This window comes from Aotus nancymaae, unplaced genomic scaffold (genome assembly GCF_030222135.1).
Source record: "Aotus nancymaae isolate 86718 unplaced genomic scaffold, 86718_ANA_hifiasm-v0.15.2.pri h1tg000062l, whole genome shotgun sequence".
NCBI classification, from domain to species: Eukaryota; Metazoa; Chordata; class Mammalia; order Primates; family Aotidae; genus Aotus; species Aotus nancymaae.
This window is the reverse complement of record NW_026988476.1, coordinates 28,465,507-28,484,470: the sequence shown is the minus strand read 5'-3', so window position 1 is coordinate 28,484,470 and position 18,964 is coordinate 28,465,507. Positions and strand designations below refer to the sequence as shown.

General features: G+C 35.5%; 1 protein-coding gene across 15 annotated transcripts in view; it reads right to left on the bottom strand.

Moving 5' to 3' along the window:
• Positions 1 to 18,964, bottom strand: part of KIAA0586 (KIAA0586 ortholog) — a 134,630-nt gene that overhangs the window by 27,645 nt on the left and 88,021 nt on the right. For 10 of the 15 annotated variants that reach the window (XM_064365918.1, XM_064365920.1, XM_012450958.3 and 7 more), the window contains one exon: positions 16,174 to 16,279. The exons of 4 other annotated variants lie outside the window; for them this stretch is intronic. In XM_064365918.1, coding sequence (XP_064221988.1) covers positions 16,174 to 16,279 — 106 coding nt within the window. Of the gene's footprint in view, positions 1 to 5,771; positions 7,697 to 16,173; positions 16,280 to 18,964 lie in introns of those variants that run through there. One more of the 15 variants, XM_012450960.2, reaches the window with a different exon arrangement.

Here is an 18,964-nt window from a genome sequence, read left to right as displayed (position 1 = left end):
TTGCTGAGAATGATGGGTTTCCAGCTTCATCCATGTCCCTGCAAAGGACATGAACTTATCCTTTTTTATGGCTGTATAATATTCCATGGCATATATATGCCACATTTCTTTATCCAGTCCATTATCGATTAGCATTTGGGATGGCTCCAAGTCTTTGCTATTGTTAACAGTGCTGCTATAAACATATATGTGCATGTGTCTTTATAGTAAAATTATTTATAATCCTTGGGTATACACCCAGTAATGGGATTGCTGGGTCAAATGGTATTTCTGGTTCTAGATCCTTGAGAAATCGCCACACTGTCTTCCACAATGGTTGAACTAATTTATACTCCCACCAACAGCGTAAAAGCATTCTTATTTCACCACACCCTCTCCAGGATCTGTTGTTTCCTAACTTTTTAATGATCGCCATTCTAATTGCCATGAGATAGTATCTCATTGTGGTTTTGATTTGCATTTCTCTAATGACCAGTGACAATGAGCTTTTTTTCCTATGTTTATTAGCCACATAAATGTCTTCTTTTGAGAAGTGTCTGTTCATATCTTTACCCTACTTTTCGATGGGGTTTTTTTTTCTTGTAAATTTGTTTAAGTTCTTTGTAGATTCTGGATATTAGCCCTTTGTCAGATGGATAGATTGCAAAAATTTTCTCCCAGTCTGCAGGTAACCTGTTCACTCTGATGACCGTTTGTTTTGCTGTGCAGAAGCTCTTTAGTTTAATTAGATCCCATTTTTCAATTTTTGCTTTTGTTGCCATTGCCTTTGGTTTTTTAGTTATAAAGTCTTTGCCCATGCCTATGACCTGAATGGTACTGCCTAAGTTTTCTTCTAGGGTTTTTATGGTTTTAGGCCTTACATTTAAGTCTTTAATCCATCTTGAGTTAATTTTTTTATAAGGTGTAAGGAAGGGGTCCAGTTTCAGTTTTCTGTATATGGCTAGCCAGTTTTTCCAACACCATTTATTAAATAGGTAATCCTTTCCCCATTGCTTGTTTTGGTCAGGTTTGTCAAAGATCAGATGGTTGTAGATGAGTGATGTTACTTCTGAGGACTCTGTTCTGTTCCATTGGTCTACATATCTGTTTTGGTACAAGTACCATGCTGTTTTGGTTACTGTAGCCTTGTAGTATAGTTTGAAGTCAGGTAGCATAATGCCTTCAGCTTTGTTCTTTTTGCTTAGAACTGTATTGGCTATATGGACTCTTTTTTGGTTCCATATGAAATTTAAAGTAGTTTTTTTTTGAATTCTGTGAAGAAAGTCAATGGTAGCTTGATGGGGATAGAACTGTATCTATATATTACTTTGGGTAATATATTTCACAATATTGATTCTTCCTATCCTCAAGCATGGAACATTTTTCCATTTGTATGTGATGCTAGCTAGTTATTTTGCCCATTAGTTGATGCAGTTTCTTTTTTATTTTTCTTTTTTTAGACTAGTCAAGTGCAGTAGTGAGAAGAGGGGAGAGTAGAACAAGGAGTTCGATCTGAAACTGTGAACAGTCAATTGAGATAACTCACTACCTTCAGACCAGCCTGATGCAGTTTCTTCACAGTGGCAATGGTCTTTACAATTTGGTAAGTTTTTGCAGTGACTGGTACCGGTTTTTCCTTTCCATGTTTAGTGCTTTCTTCAGGAGCTCCGGTAAGGCAGGCCCAGTGGTGACAAAATCTCTTGGCATTTGCTTGTCTGTAAAGGATTTTATTTGTCCTTCACTTACGAAGCTTAGTTTGGCTGGATATGAAATTCTGGGTTGAAAATTCTTTAAGAAAGCCCTCCACTCTCTTCTGGCTTGTAGGGTTTCTGCAGAGAGATCCACTGTTAGTCTGATGGGTTTCCCTTTGTGGGTAACTGACCTTTCTCACTGGCTACTCTTAACATTTTTTTCTTCATTTCAACCTTGGTGAATCTGATGATTATGTGTCTGGGGGTTGCTCTTTTCAAGGAGTATCTTTGTGGTGTCCTTTGTATTTCCTGAATTTGAATGTTGGCCTGTCTTACTAGGTTAGGGAAGTTCTCCTGGATAATATCCTGAAGAGTGTTTTCCAACCCCTCCATTCCCCTGTCACTTTCAGGTACACCAATCAAACATAGGTTTGGTCTTTTCACATAGACCCATATTTCTTGGAGGCTTTGTTCATTCCTTTTCATTCATTTTTCTCTAATCTTGTCTTCATGTTTTATTTCATTAAGTTGATTTTCAATCTCTGGTATCCTTTCTTCTGCTTGATCGATTCGGCTACTGATACTTGTGTATGCTTCAAGAAGTTCTCGTGCTGTGTTTTTCAGCTCCATCAGGTCATTTATATTCTTCTCTAAATTGGTTATTTTAGTTAGCAATTCCTCTAACCTTTTTTCAAGGTTCTTAGCTTCCTTGCATTGGGTTAGAACATGCTCCTGGCATTATTACCCACCTTCTGAAGCCTACTTTAACAATTCGTCACTCATTCTCCATCCAGTTTTGTTTCCTTGCTGGCAAGGAGTTGTGAACCTTTGGAGGAGAAGAGGTGTTCTGGTTTTTGGAATTTTCAGGCTTTTTGAGCTGTTTTTTTTTCCCCTCATTTTCATGGATTTATCTACCTTTGGTCTTTGATGTTGGGGACTTTCAGATGGGGTTTCTGCATGGATGTCCTTTTTGTTGATGTCAATATGATTCCTTTCTGTTTGTTAGTTTTCCTTCCAACAGTCAAACCCCTCTGCTTCAGGTCTGATGGAGTTTGCTGGAGGTCCATTCCAGACCCTGCTTGCCTTGGTATCATCTGCAGAGGCTGAAGAACAGCAAAGATTACAGCCTGTTCCTTCCTCTGGAAACTTCTTCCCAGAGGGGCACCTGCCAGAGGCCAGCCAGAGTTCTCCTGTATGAGGTGCCTGTCACATCCTGTTGGGAGGTGTCTCCCCGTCAGGAGGCACTGGTATCAGGAACTCACTTGAGGAAGCAGTCTGTCCCTTAGCAGAGCTCAAGCACTGTACTGGGAGATCCGCTGCTCTCTTCAGAGCCAACAGGCAGGAATGTTTAAGTCTGCTGGAGCTGTGCCCACAGCTGCCCCTTCTCCCAGGTGCTCTGTTCCAGGGAGATGGGAGTTTTATTTCTTTTAGAGATGCCCTGCCCAGAGAGGAGGAATCTAGAGAAGCAGTCTGGCTACCAAGTTTTGTGCTTGAAACCCAGGGCTCTGTTGGTGTAGGCACCCAAGGGAATCTCCTGGTCTGCGAGTTGCGAAGACCGTGGGTAAAGCGTAGTATCTGGGCCGGAATGCACCATTCCTCAGGGCACAGTTCCTTAGCTGTGGGAGGAAGTTCCCTAACCTCTTGGGTTTCCTGGGTGAAGCGACACCCCACTCTGCTTCTGTTCACCCTGTGTGGGCTGTACCCACTGTCTAACCAGTCCCAATGAGATGAACTGGGTACCTCAGTTGGAATTGCAGAAATCACCCACCTTCTGCGTTGATCTCACTGGGAGCTGCAGACCAGAGCTTCTCCTATTCAGTCATCTTACCCAGGTCCCTAAGATATATCTTATACATATAATCTTAAATATATTCACTGAAGAGAAACAATTTTGTTATCTCCCTAACACTAGATAGAACATGTACCATCTTTAGCATTTCCTCACCAGCATCCTTTAAGGCTTAGGACAAATATAGGTTCAATTCCTATCTGTTAAAGGAGAGCTGATTATAACATGGGTATTCAAAAAGGAGAGAAACAGTCATACTAATAAAAGCTAACACTTTCAGGGCGGGGCACAGTGGCTTATGCCTGTAATCCCAACACTTTGGGTGGCCAAAGCAGGTGGATCACAAGGTCAAGAGACTGAAACCATCCTGGCCAACATGCTGAAACCCCATCGCTACTAAAAATACAAAAATTAGCTGGGCATGGTGACGTGCACTTGTAGTCCCACCTACTCAGGAGACTGAGGCAGGAGAATTGCTTGAACACAGGAGGTGGAGGTTGCAGTGAGTAAAGCTAACACTTTAATAGCTCTTAATATATGTCAGGTTCTAGTATAAGTGTATCTTATGTCTTTAATTACCATAATGAGATATTTATAATATATTACAGATAAGAAAAGCACAGAGAGGTTAAGTATCTTGCCCAGGGTCACCAACTAGTAAATAGATGAGCTAGAAGTTGAGCTCATGTCATTTGCCTCCAAAGTACTTCTAATTCTAAATAGAACAGAATCATCAAAAACAATTGGAGTCCTTAAGCAGTGTTTCTCAAAGGGCAGTCCTCCCTCTTCTGCATCCGAATAACCAGAGGTACAATTTAATGTTCATGATCCCAGACCCCACCTCAAGCAAACATTCAGTTTAGGATCTGCATTTTATTAATAGATAAGTACTCCAGGAGAATTTTATATTTGTTAAAGTTTGAGAAATACTGTATCAGAGACTAACAATCTAGTAGCAGTTCATCCTACATGTATAATAAGATTATATTACTTCTCTGTTCTAATTTATTTATTTTAGTTTTCAATCAAGCTTTTAATGAAAATATCATAAAAGAACAGTTTCTCATAGCCATACAATAAGAATGCACACTTCTGAATGGAGAGATCACTCATCGATGAATTGCTTTTTTATGACACTGGATGGCTGTGTAGCTATAGCTCTAACCTGAATTTATACAAACTCTCCAGGGTAATGTATTCTGAATTGAAATAAGCTTCTTTTTATTTTCATTATATGAACAAAAAGTGTAGAATTGGTTTAGTAGAACAGTCTGCCTAATTTACATAAAATTAAAATAACTAAAAAATGTTAAGTAAATGATTACTAGGTTGATTAAAAGAATAACATTTGTAATACATCAACTTGCAGTTAATTTGGAGGGCACTGTGGTATAATAAAAATAATACTGAGGCCAAGAGTGGTGGCTCATGCCTGTAATCCCAGCACTTTGGGAGGCTGAGATGGGAGGATCACTTGAGTCCAAGAGCTCAAGACCAGCCTAGGCAATATAAAAAGATCCCATCTCTATTAATAATAATAATAATATTCAACTAGAAGTAAGATCAGATGTGACTCCTAATCGTAATTACAACCTTTGGTTCTGTTGAACTGGAGATGCTTCTTTTGCTCCCAAGTCTTAAGTATCAAAATGTGAAGATTTTTATCAAATCTACATTTGATACTTAATGTAGGTTTGTGATTATAAGGTTAAATTATTTGTAATCGCTGTTGAATAAAAAAGGCTACTAATTGATCTAATAGTTTAAATTATATTTTATATCAATTTTATTTCTATTTTAAGAATCATAAAAACTTTAAAGTCAAGTTTCAGGAAATCTGGCTAAGAACAATGAAAGGGTTGAAGAGGTTTTTGGAATGTTGGCAAGTCTTCAAAACAATCCTGGTGTATGATTTTGGTGAGATGTGTTTAATGTCTAAAAGATGAGAAAAATCCAAGCTCTCCATTCACAGTGTATAATTAATTCCACAAAAAGGAAATTAAATAATTTCCACAATTAAAATGCTTCTACATTGAAAAGGAAATTACTTTCAGTACCAACAAGTAAAAATGTTATAGAAATCCTTGCATAATATTCAATGTCTTATTTAACAGATTTTCCATGTCAATCCTTTATGCATTTTGCTCATTCTGAGGGATCATCCTTAGTTATGTACATTTGTCTCTTTGATTATACATATATGATATAGATATAGATATTATATATAGAGAGATATGCATATATATATTTTATCTCTTAAAGCAAAGTGTAAACCCTTTCACATAGGAACAGTTAAAATAATCACCTATGTTTTAAAATCCATTATTGTGCCAGAGAAATATTTTTTCTCATATGGATTATGGCTCCCTCATCCAAACATCCTCACATAAAATGTAAGAAAGATATATACATAAAAACAATCTGCAAGTTGACCTAACACACTTGTTGCCACGTGTTTATTATTCAGCACTACAAGAAAAAAGTGACAAGTTGACAATATAATTATAGAAAGTTGTCTTTTCATATTTAATAGTATTCTAACAAATTATTTCTGAGATGCAGTGTTTTAAAGAAATTATTCTTCTCAACTACCCCTTTCTTCTTCTCCCTCCCCCGGTTTAATAAGGACCTATTTATTTTGAGGAAGAAAGGTCCCACACATCAGGCTGTTCACAAAAATAATGCACAGTATCAACTTTAGAAAACAAATCTTAAGACTATAACACTAATTATTTTTTCTAGAGGATGCATTTGACATGCCAACTCTCATTCATAAAAATACATTGTTACATTTGTGTTGACCTGCCCCATACAGCACACTAATGTGGGAGTGTAATACTTTCTAACTCAAAGCTGCTTCCAGGAGCTACTCACCTAAAGGAGATATTGCCTTTGCAGTTAAGGAAGCAACTATTGAACTTATGTGTGAATGAAAAGAACTGTACTCCTTGCATAACAAGAGATTATTTTGGTGACAGTTGATAAAAACCATACATCCATTTTATTATTAAGTCATAAAGAGGTATCAAAATTAAAAGCAAAAATTACTGGGTAAGACTTAACAAAACTACTAGGAGTGTCAAAGGAAGTGAAAATGGGAGTAGGCACAGGGCAGTATAAATTAATGAACATGGGAAGGACAAGGATGGGGAGAACAGGGAGCATGTGCTGAAGATACTAGGGGAGAGGATCTGGTGAAAAATCTGAACTTAGACAAGTGCCTAGGTAAAGAAATAATGGGATAAGATTTCTAAACCCCACTATGTGCTTAAGAGTCATCTTTGCCATTGGCACTGTCTCTGTCATCCTCTTCTTCTCCTGACTCTTTTTCATCATCCTTGATCAACTCCAGCTGGACATCCCCCTTCTTCATTATCATCATCATCATCCAGTAGGTCCCCCTCCTCAGCAAAGTCATACACCTACCTCAGACTCCATCTTCACATTAGTCTCTACTGCTCTTCTCCTCTTCTAACTTATCATGCTTCATCTCTACTGCTTGTTTCCTATTCCTTTTCCATTTTTCCCAGGTTTTCCAAGAGAGAATCCACTTACTTTTATCTGGGTCAATTCCTTCTTAACGGCCTAAAGGTCATCTCCTTTCAACTTTCCAGACTTGGAAGATCCCCTCTGTCCAGTCTTAGAATTGAAGCCACTTTTGCTCCTTTGTGAGGTGTTTCCTGATACATGCTGATATTTTGAGGGCACTACAACCTGAGCAATAGGAGGAGGAGGAACATGTGCTGGGTAACTGCACATCCTATCATAATAATCCCATTAAAAGACATGGTCCAAGTCAAAAGAGGAGCTGTACATCTCTGCCTACAGCAGCCTGGGCATTTCTTGCATTAACATACTGAATGAAGGCAAAGCCCTTATGAACAGAACAACCTACAATTTTGTCATACTTCAAAAAGATTGCCTCCACATCAGATTTCTTGAGCACAAGTATGTTGAGATTTCCAATGAACACAACGAAGTTCATGGAGGGAGGATCTGTCTTGTCAGTAATGTTCTTGGCCATTGTATTTGATGATAGGGTTTCTCACAAAGCAGAAAATGTAGCTGAAGATCAAAAACATCTTACAGGAGTAGGGAGAGAGAAGAAATTTGATTCTGAGACTCCTACTTCTGGGTTCTATGTGGAGAAGAGGACTGCTGCTCGAGCTCAGCAAGGCGGCCACAACCTCTCAATCTTCATCTCTTCACAAAATGGCCTCCTTTCTTCTTTTTATCCCTAGAGAGCAGATGCTTTGTTTTATCCCTCTCTAGGTCCACAGCACTTTCTATGTTACTTTATGTAAAGGGATGGTAAAAAAGACTAAGAATGAATGCACAATGGAATATTATTCCGCTATAAAAAGGAATAAAGTAATGATATCTGCTACAACATAAATGGACCTTGAAAACATTATGTTGCCAGATGTAGTGGCTCACACTTGTAATCCCTGCACTTTGGGAGGCCGAGGCAGGCAGATTGCTTGAACCCAGGAGTTCGAGACCAGTCTGGACAACAGATTAAGACCATGTCTCTAAAAAAATGAAAACAAAATTAGCTGGGTATGGTGGCACACACCTGCAGTCCCCGCTACTCAGGAGGCTGAGGTGGGAAAACTGCTTGAGCCCAGGAGGTCGGAGGCTGCAGGTGACCTGTGATCATGCCACTGCTCTCCAGCCTGGGTGACACAGCTAGATTCTGTCTCAACAAGAAAAGAAAAAAAAAAAAAAAACTAAAAGAAAACATTATGTTAAGTGAAAGAAGCCAAACAGAAAAAGCACATCTTATATGATTTCACTTACATGAAATGTCCAGAATAGGGAAATCCATAGGGAAAGTAGATTAGTGGTTGCCAGGGATGGGGTTGAGGAGGGCAGAATGGAGAATAATCACTAATAGATATGGAGTTTCTTTTTAGGGTGAAGAAAATTACCCTAAGAAAATTTCTAGAATTAGAAAGTGAAGATAATTCAGCAAATTTTGAATATACAAAAAACCAATGAGAATTTAAAAGGGAGGATTTTACAGTATGTGATTAATATCTCAATTTTTAAAAAAGAGTGAATGAATGCCCACAGTATTTTTCTCTCTCATCTAAAGTTCAAAAGATTGCCCATGAACTAATATCTAAGCTGATTTAATTTTCCACACCCTTGGGCATATTATTGGTTGCCCCTACCCTCTGTTCAACTATTATGTCCTCAAAGAATAAAAATTTATGTTAATACCATAAAAGAAATCAATCTTTTGGAAAAGCAAATAAAAATCACTTTAGATTATTCCACCGTGGCTGTTTGCAAGACTGTCTACATTAAAAAAGAGTCAGTAATGGAAAAATGATTGTAATGAAATATTCTCATTTTTCTCTTCTCTTCCTTCTTCCATCTTATTACTAAATAACAGAATTAAGTGTTGTTTGGGGTTAACAGCAAATGATGTAATCATCAAATTCAATTCCATGAACAAATATTTACTGATTACCACAGTGTTACACTGGGAAACAAGCTCTCTTAAATAAGAAACAGATAACATATTTTAAAAGCAAGTCACAAAACTATCCCATGTATCACTTTCTTTGGAATATTACATAATCAGTTTGGGGAATATAGAGATGATAAAAGCAGCTCATTAACAAGCTGTTAAGTCACACAATAAATATTCATTAAATGCTTATTCAATAAATAGTATTACACAAGGAAAGGAGCATTAGCTTTGCAGTCAAGTCTATCTGGGCTGGAATTCCAGATCTTCATTTTTTTAATTGTGTGCTTTGGGAAAATTAGTTAACATTCATGAATCTTACTCTCTATTGTAAAACAGGAATAAAACTACCTGAGGCAGGCATGATGGCACACACCTGTTGCCCTAGCTACTCAGAAACTAAGGCAGGAGGATTGCTTGATCCCAGGAGGTTGAAGATGCAATGAACTATAATCATACCCCTGCACTCCAGCCTGTGTGACAGTGAGACTCTGTCTCTATAAAACAAACAAACAAAACTCCCTACCTAGGATGGTATTGTGAGGAATAAATGAAATAATAGGAACACACCTAGCAAGCCTCTGGTAAATGAAAACTATTTTTGTTTTTTGTTTTGTTTTTGTTTTTTGTTTTGAGACAGTCTCACTCTGTTGCCTAAGCTGGAGTGCACTGGTGTGATCTCAGCTCACTGCAACCTCCACCTCCCAGGCTCAAGCAATTCTCATGTCTCAGCCTCCCAAGTAGCTGGGACTACAGGCATGTGCCACCACACCCAGCTAATTTTTGTATTTTTAGCAGAGACAGGGTTTCACCGTGTTGGCCAGGCTGGTCTCAAACTCCTGACCTCAAGTGATCCACCCACCTGGGTCTCCCTAAGTGCTGGGATTACAGGTGTGAGCCACTGTACCTAGTCAAACACTATTGTTAAGATTATAACTATGTTCAAGGCAGAGAAGAGCTAGGGGAAGAGAGTGGGTTAAAATGAATAAAACGTTTTCAATTGGAGGTTCAGTAAGGACTCAGAAAGATGGAACTGAATGTTGAATAAGTAACTTGTAGGCAAATAAAAGTGGAAAGAGAAGGAAACTCTGGGTGGAAGGAAGATAATGCAGAAAGGCATTGAGACTTAGAAGCGTAGAGTGTGGAGGGGCCTCAATTAATGTTTATTGAGTTGAGCTGGGTTGATTACACATTATATTGAATGTGCCAGTAAAAAACACAAGTTTTTGAGCTGACAGTTCTTCCCTTTCTGAAATCTAAAAAAGAAAATTTTAAACAAGAGTATTTCTACTGTAAATTTATTAGCACATAAAATTTTTTCTTTGTTTCTCATTAGTCACTATTAATTACAAAACATAAATGTTTCCGACTTTTAGTCTAAATGGAATGTGTTTTTAAACACCTAAAAATCCAATTTACATTGTATTGAAGACACAACGTATTCTAAAATATGTCAAACCATCTCCTCCTAAGTATTAATAGAAGAAAAAGATGTAAGAGTAAATAAATGTAATACAGTGTCATATTTACACACCTTTTAACAACAAAACCTTTTATACCTTCCAAAATGATAAGCTTTTAGTACAAGCTAATTAAGAAAATTCATAATAAGTGGCCAGGTGCGGTGGCTCATGCCTGTAATCCCAGCACTTTGGGAGGCCGAGGTGGGTGGGTCACGAGGTCAGGAGTTTGAGACCAGCCTGGCCAACATAGTGAAAGCCTGTCTCTACTTTTAAAAAAAAAAAAAAAGAAAGAAAAGAAAATTCATAATAAGCAAAAGAAGTGTCACAAACTCAGTAATATGTACATCATTTTACTGAAGTATAATTTATAACCAGTAAGACTAACCATTAAAAATTCATAGTTGTATAGACACTACCCTAATTAAGATATAGAATATTTCCATCCAAATGGAAAAAAGTTCCTTCTTGTCATTTGTTGTCAAACTCTGCTTTGAGGTAACCACTGACCTGTTCTCCATATCTATAGTTTTGCCCTTTCCAAAATGTCATATAAATGGAACCATATAGGATGTAGCCTTTTAAATTTAACTTCTTTTACTACATATAATGCAACTGAGATTCATCTGTGCCGCTGTGTGTGTATCAGTAGTTCATGTCTTTTCATTGCTGGGAACTATTTCACCGTATGGATGTACCACATAGATTGTTTATCCATTTACTTGTTGAATGACATTTTGGTTGATTCCAGTTTTGGGTAATTATAAATGAAACTGCCAAAAAATTTTTGAGAACAGGTTTTGTGTGAAAGTAAGTCTTCATTTCTCTTGAGTGAATACATAGAAAATATTCCGCTGAGTCATATGATAAATTTGTGTTTAATTTTATGAGAAACTGTCAAATGGTTTTCCAAGGTGTATGTTACGTTCTGCATTCCCACCAGCAATGTATCAGCATTAGAACTGATCTACATCCTCACCAATACATGGTAGTATCAGTTTCCTTGATTTTAGTCAACCTAATGGGTATTCGGTGGTATCTAATTTTTAATTTGCATCTTTCCAATTACTAATAATGTTGAACAATTTTCCATGTGCTTATTTGCCACCTAAATATCTTTTTCTGGTGAAGTATCTGTTCAAATCTTTTATCTATTTTAAAATTTGGGTTTGTTTTTCTACTGTTGAGTTTTGTAAGGTCTAAAAATATATTCTGGACATAACTACATCAGAAAGCAAATTTGCAAAATATTTTCTTACAGTCTGTGGTTTGTCCATTTTCATTCTCTTAACACTGTCTTTTGAAGAACAGAAATTTTTATTTTGATGAAATCCAATTATCAATAGTTTCTGCAATATCTTAGAAATGTCTGCCCAACCAAAGGTCACAATGATTTTCTCCTATATTTTCTTCTAGAAGTTTTAGACTTTACATTTAGATCTATGATCCATTTTTGAGCTCATTTTTGTATATGTTTGTGAAATATAGATTGAGGTTCATTTTTTTGTATAGAGATGAGCTCTGTCCAAACATCATTTGTTGAAAAGATTATCCTTTATCCATTGAATTGCCTTTCCCATTTGTAAAAATCAATTTATCAACTGATCATAAATGTGTGGACTTTTTTCGAATTCTCTATTCTATCCCATTGATATTTATGCCAATAACCCATTGTCTTGATTACTGTAGCTTTATAATAAGTATTAGAGTTATACAGTATAATCTTCCAACTTTATTTTTCTTTTTAAAAGTTATTTTGGCTATTCTAGGTCCTCTGCATTTTTTTCTGGGTTTTAGATTCAGCTTGTCAACTTCTACCTAAAACTACCTGCTGGAATTTTTTTGAGATTGCACTGAATCTAAAGATCAATTTGGAGAAAACTGACATTTTAAATTCTGCCTTGTCCGTTTGGCAAGTTTTGTGCAGGACTGTTTCCAACCCCTCTCCCCGCAATAAGAAACTTCTAATAGTGCTGATAAAAGATTGTGGGACCAAGACTATTTTCTTCTTCTCCCCAGGAGTGGATTCTTTTTTTTCTTTACCCTTTCCCCAGCCACAATAGGTTTTCACCTATACCCTGGACATAACAAATCTGCTGCCCCTTCCTCAGTGGCTTAAGGCTTTTGTTTTTACAGGAGAAGTGTCAAAGTGGGGCATCCTGTCTTTCTGGCAGTGACAGTCACTCCCTTCATTCAGGCCTGCACCAATGAAGGAGAACCTCTGCCTTTCCCCCTAATCTTTCTTTAGAGGGCTGTGCAGAAGAAGCCTAGAAGTGCGTGTGAACTCCACTTGTATATGTGACTACCAATGGTTCTATACTTGGCCTTTAGCAACCCACCTAAAAAGTTTAGCCAAATACTTCTTATCTGCTTGATTGGTGCCTGGTGTTTCTTCCTGTGACTGTGCTCTGTCACAAGTGAGACAGTGCTTGTGTCTCATCTCTTTTTGGAGGAGTCTGCATTTCCTTGGACTTTAGGCTACTTAGTTGCTCTGCATCAGAAGCTCTCTGATGAGTTCAAGAAATGTTATGATTTTGTAGTTTATCTGACATTTTATTATAGTTAGAGTGAAAGTGACATTCTTTCCAATTTCCTCATCCTAGGTGGAAACAAAATTCCCAAATTTAGCAACATTTCAAAGTGAATTTATTTTTTGTTAATCACTAATAGCATGGATTTGTGGAAAACACATATTCAGACAACGCTTATTACACTTTTGGACTCACAGATTTTTGACAGACTTATTAGTCTGTGCTTCAACCCTTCCCTATCAGAGATCCATACACATGGTTTTGAAATCCCTATCACACCTTAAGATTTTTTAAAAAGTCAACTTAAAATCCTTTTAACTATGGTTTTGAAATGACTAAGGTCAATTGTAATAGCTATTGTAATTTAGCTAAATTTCAAATACAAAGGCAAAAAAAGCACCATTTTATTAAAGAAGAAAAATTATTTGCATACGTGGTCAGAAACAGCTTCTAAGACTATATAAGCTTTGAATTTCCTAATGCTCATATATTTAAAGTCACTGTCACCATTATATGAGGTATAAAAGGTCCTAAACTGGCTAGAAATTTAATTTGGGACATAATGCCAGAAAGAAATATTTGTGATTCTGTATTTCCCACAAAAAGGTAAACTGATTTTGATAAATAACAGCAATTACACCTACTACTTTTAGCACTTTGATACTTATTTTCTGAGTAACATGTATAATCTACAAATAAGAAAACTGAAAACTGCTGAGATTTTTCAAGCAAATTTGACAATCTAGTCTTTCATAGCATCTTACCATAAAACATATGACTTATTTTTTCCCCATTGACTGATAGTAGCATATAGTATGTTTGACTCTGTAATGATAATTTATTATGATGGTCTTCAAATTTAAAGGGAAAAAAGAAGGAAAATAATCTTTAAAGTGTACTATTTTAATACATTACTTTATAGAATTTAATTGTTCCTGGGCTCATCACAAATAAATTGACTTAAAACTAGCCTCTCATTTGTAATGATGAAAATTAACTTGCATAGCAAAAGATGAGTAAAAATTAATTTGCACAGCAAAGAGGGGAAAATAGAAATGACCCAAATACCTTTTTAATGAGTGCTTTCACTATAAAACTGTTAGATACACTTATCAGTACATAGAATCAGATATGTGGTATCATGTGGTCAAAGATAGACTCAATAAATTCAATACCAAATGAAAAGATTTTACTCTTAAAGACTCCAAAGAGATCACTTGTCAGAACAATGAATTCCTCTCTTTATATTAAAATCTGAAAGTAATAATCAAGGGAGAAAAAGCCAAGTGTTTTACTAAGTTCCCAGCAATACCGTGTTGGAATCTGTGTCCTACCATTCTTGAGTTAATTTTTTAATGGATGATCATTTAAACAGCTGCTCTACTTCTTTCTTTATACACATATATTAAACTACTACACATTTCAAAGTGAAATACATGACACTTCCCCCTGAAATAGCCAAAAATTGGCATTCCAGTATTCTTGGAAGCATTTATCTGCTAGAAAAGACATGGCTTTGATTCCCTTGTGGTAAGGTGAATTTCCTTCATTATCTTCAAGGTCTCTGTGTATGACAGGACTGAATTCTTTCAAGGTCACCCAAAGTCCTGAGAGCTCCAGGGAATTATTTGGGCACTCTGACTTCTATTTTCTGTAACATTTGGCAATGTCTCAAAGTTTCATCAGAGAAAAAAAATAAAACCCATAAAATCTATGGGAAAAATGTCATAACTGACTATATTTGCCAAGGCAACCATATTCATTCAAGAAATTTTCAGTATGAAGATGTGTATCAATTACAGAGTGAAAGACTTGGCCTCTATTTTAAATGCTCTCTTTATAGCCCACTGGCATTTATTTGTCTTAGTCAAGGCTGGTACAGGTCTGCTCTCCTAATTTTTGTATTAGATGTAAAATTAAACGCAAAACATTTCAAATGTACCAAATCCAACTGTTGTAAACCCTTTCCACATAAAACTTCCTTACACCAGCTAACATCTTACCAGAGATATTTTCCTATAAGCTGAGAAAAATAATTATTTCATTAGATACAACATTCCCAAGAAAATAAAATTTATTTATAATATCAAAAATGATTATTTTTAAAAAAACAATCATTGACTGTGAAGGATGGTTCATGAATGAGCACTCAGTAGAAGAACATGAAGGAAGTCCTGAAATTATCTTAGAAACATTTATCTGCCCATATCAATATACCATCGTGATTAATTTTCAAATCACCATGAAAGGAGTTTCTAGGCAATTTCCCATAGTACGTTAATATTAACATACTATGGTGATATTTTTTTAAAAAAAGGTCAAGACAAAGTTCTGAAAAGTTGGAGCAAGAGGGGAACAGAAAACAAATGGAAGAGTGAAAACCTAAACCCTATGTGGCATAATCTTGCTATCTTAACTACTTCCTCATTTAGTTTCTTCTCAAAACACCAAATGCACAGTTACATTTGCAATTATACCAATACCCAATAATATGTATTTGCTCAACTAAATATTATTTGAAAATTAAATAAAGATCACAGTTATAAAAGCAAAAAAGAAAAATTCCACTTCTCAAAATAGTCCTAATACTTCTTCCAGGATTGTGGACAGAGAGTTTTTAAACAGAAGAGATCTTAGTTTCTACTGCCAAATTTCAGATTTTAGGTTATATAAAATGTAATGACTAAGAAGCAAGATGGCAAACAAAGCCATATTTATGTTAGAAACATAAAGACAATATCAAAATGCTTGAATGCTGACTGTGGAATTAAAGGTAACCACACAAGTTTGATAAAGAACAGTTAAGTTCATCCATTTCATACTATGTAACATGAAAGTCAATTGTTTTTAAGTTATACTTGGTCAACATCACCATGCACTAAATAATGTGCTTTACAGAGCATGTTAACAGCCATAATTCCTGTCTTTAACATATTATAATTTTAAACAGACTTATATACAGATAAAAAGACCTTGGTATTCAATTGAACAAGAGCTAAAAGGTTAAAGGAAAGATACCAGCTAAGAGTTTTAAAACTCCACTAGAAATAGTGTTTACTGGTAAAAAGAACAAACAAATTTATAGTCAAATACAGTACTGATTCTTCATCTAAATGGACTAAATGAGAGAAAACAAAAACCTAGAGAGCAGTAGGATATATACAAAAGTAAAGAATTCTCATATTTGCTCAGTATCTAGACAGGTATCAAACTATTATATTATTACATAAAAAACAAGTCTTACCTTGTTGCTGTGAAGGTGCAATATCACATTTATTTCTAATGTGTAGGTAACTTTGTTCTGGTTTGTGTTCAACTTGTTTAACATTTTGATTTTGCTTTCGTGGATACTAAATAATTTAAGATATGAGGTCGTAATATTATTTTTTAGTTACTTAAAAAAATCTAAGAAGCCAAAATACGCAGGTGTTTATTATATAAAATTTTAATAACATGCTTGCTTTCTAGTTGCTTTTTATTGTCATTTATTTATTAGTACTTCTACCAATAAATAGGTGATGAGGTATATATTACAAAAGAAAAGACATGCAAAAAAAAATTTAAAAAGACTTGGATCATATATACAGATTTCAAATATTCAAGTCAATTCTGTCTATTTTTATCAGAGAACTCAGAGCTACTTATAAATCAAACTACTTTATATATATATAATGGATTTAGACAGCATAAGCACTTAATTTGGCAGCAAACTCTTCCATATAACCATTTTTTGCATAAAATGAAAATCTGCATAATGCACTGCAATTTTTGAAGAGCTTTTACATATAGTAACATCATTTAATTCTCAGAAGTGTGAGTAGGTATTATTCTCCATTTGCCATTCAAGAAACATATGCTTCATCATAAGCCCTATCATCTCTCTCCCTTACCTGTAACATAATCAAATTTGAAATCTACAGTACTTACAAATCTCATAATCATACATCACAAAGTGTGTGATTTTTTCTTTCTTCTTTGTTTTATGAGCTTACTTATGAATAAGCCCCTGAAAACAGCTATAAGATACACATTTTTTTCCTTCTTTTTATTTATTTTTGCCCTTCTCCTGACTGTAAAGATACACTTTAACAGGAGCTTAAAAAGAAATCTCTGTACCCTTATCAATAAATACAACCAGAGAAGAATCTGAAACATCTGTCCACATGGCCACTGCAGCTTTGGCAGGCATCCTCTTTATTTAGGGGTAAAACTGAGTAGCTTTAAGCTGCAGTAATAATAACTAGCTTTCACTCTGGTCTTTCAAGTTTAGAGCTGTTAGTCATGTATGTTTCTGCCTTGAAGGAAATATTATCTTGGTGTTTATTTCTAAGATGGGTACTAGGACTATCTCTGGCTCTGGCTGCTGACACTTTGAACCTCTCAATTGGTTTCCTTACTTACTCACAGTGAGTAAGAGCTGTGAACACAGGAGCTGAACTGCCTGTGTTCAAATCTGGCTAAGGCATTTTCTAGCTTTGACCTTAGGCAAGTTATTTAACTCCTCAATACCTCAATTTCCTGATTCATGAAATAAGGAAAATAATAACAACTACCTCATTAGGCTGTTATAAGGATTAAATGAGTTAAAATACATAAAAAACTTAGAACAGCATCTAGCACAATAAATAAGTGTGTGCTATTATATTACTAACCATACATCCCTGCTAGCTAAAGAAATCTAACAAAGGAATTTTTTGAGGCCCATTTTTCTGGTAACACTTTATAGTTTTATTCTAAAAACAAGCCACCAATTAAAAGGAAGCAATCTTTCTTTTATTTTTAAACAGTTTTATTAAGGTATAAGTAATAGACTATAAACTGCACATATTTAAAATGTCCAATTTGCTATTTTGACCTATGTATAAACCCATGAAACCATCACCACAATCAATACAATAAACACATCCATCAATCTCAAAAGTTTTCTCACACCCTTTCATCTTCTCCCTCTTGCCCGTCCCACCTCTATCTCCTACTTCCTCAAACAAGAACTGAAATGCTTTCTATTACTAGAAATGAGTTTGCATTTTCTAGAATTTTATATAAGTAAAATAATGAGTTTTTTTTTTTTTTTGGTATGGCTTCTTTACTCAACATAACTTTTGTAAGAACCATCCATGTTACTGTTTGTATTAATAGTTCATGCTTTTGGTTGCTAAATATTCCACTGTACAGGATACACCACAATTTGTCCATTCACCAGTTGATGGACATTTGTGTTGTTTCCAGTTTTGGGTTACTACAAATATAAAGTTGCATGAACATTCATGTACAAGTCTTTGTGCAAACATATGTTTTAGTTTCTCTTGGGAAACTAGGAGTGAAATGCATGGTTCATTTGGTGGGTGTATATTTTTAAAGAAATGGCCAAGCTCTTTTCCATAGTGGTTGGATCATTCTGCATTCCCAATCAGCGAAGTATGAGAGTTCAGTTGCTCTACATCCTTGCTGACACTTGGCATGACAGTCTTTTAGATTTTAGATATTCTAATGGCTGTCTAGTGGTAGGTCATTGTGGTTTTATTTTGCATTTTCCTAAAGACTAACTCTGTTGAGAACCTTTTTATGTGCTCATTTGCCATTCATATATCTTCTCTGGGTAAAGTACTTGTCCAAATCTATTGTGTATTTTTTAACTGGATTGTTTGTTTTCTTAATATTGAGTTATGTGAGCTCTTTATATATTTTGAATACAAGTCTTTGATCAGAAAAGTGATTTGTAAATATTTTCTCCCAGTCAGTGACTTGCCTTTTAATTCTCTTAACAGTATGTTTTGAAGAACAGAAGTTCTTATTTTTGATAAGCCCAATTTAAAAAAATATTTTTCATAGATAGTACTTTTGGTATCATATTCTAGAAATGTTTGCCTAATCATGGCCACAAAAAAATTTTTTATACAGAAGTTATTAACAGATACTTTTTTATTATTAACTAGTTTTCCTGATCATTGCTTGGTCACAGGTTGGTAATACTGAACCCTACATAATCATGTGTTCCAGTCTCACTATGTCACCCAGTTGGAGTGCAGTGGCAT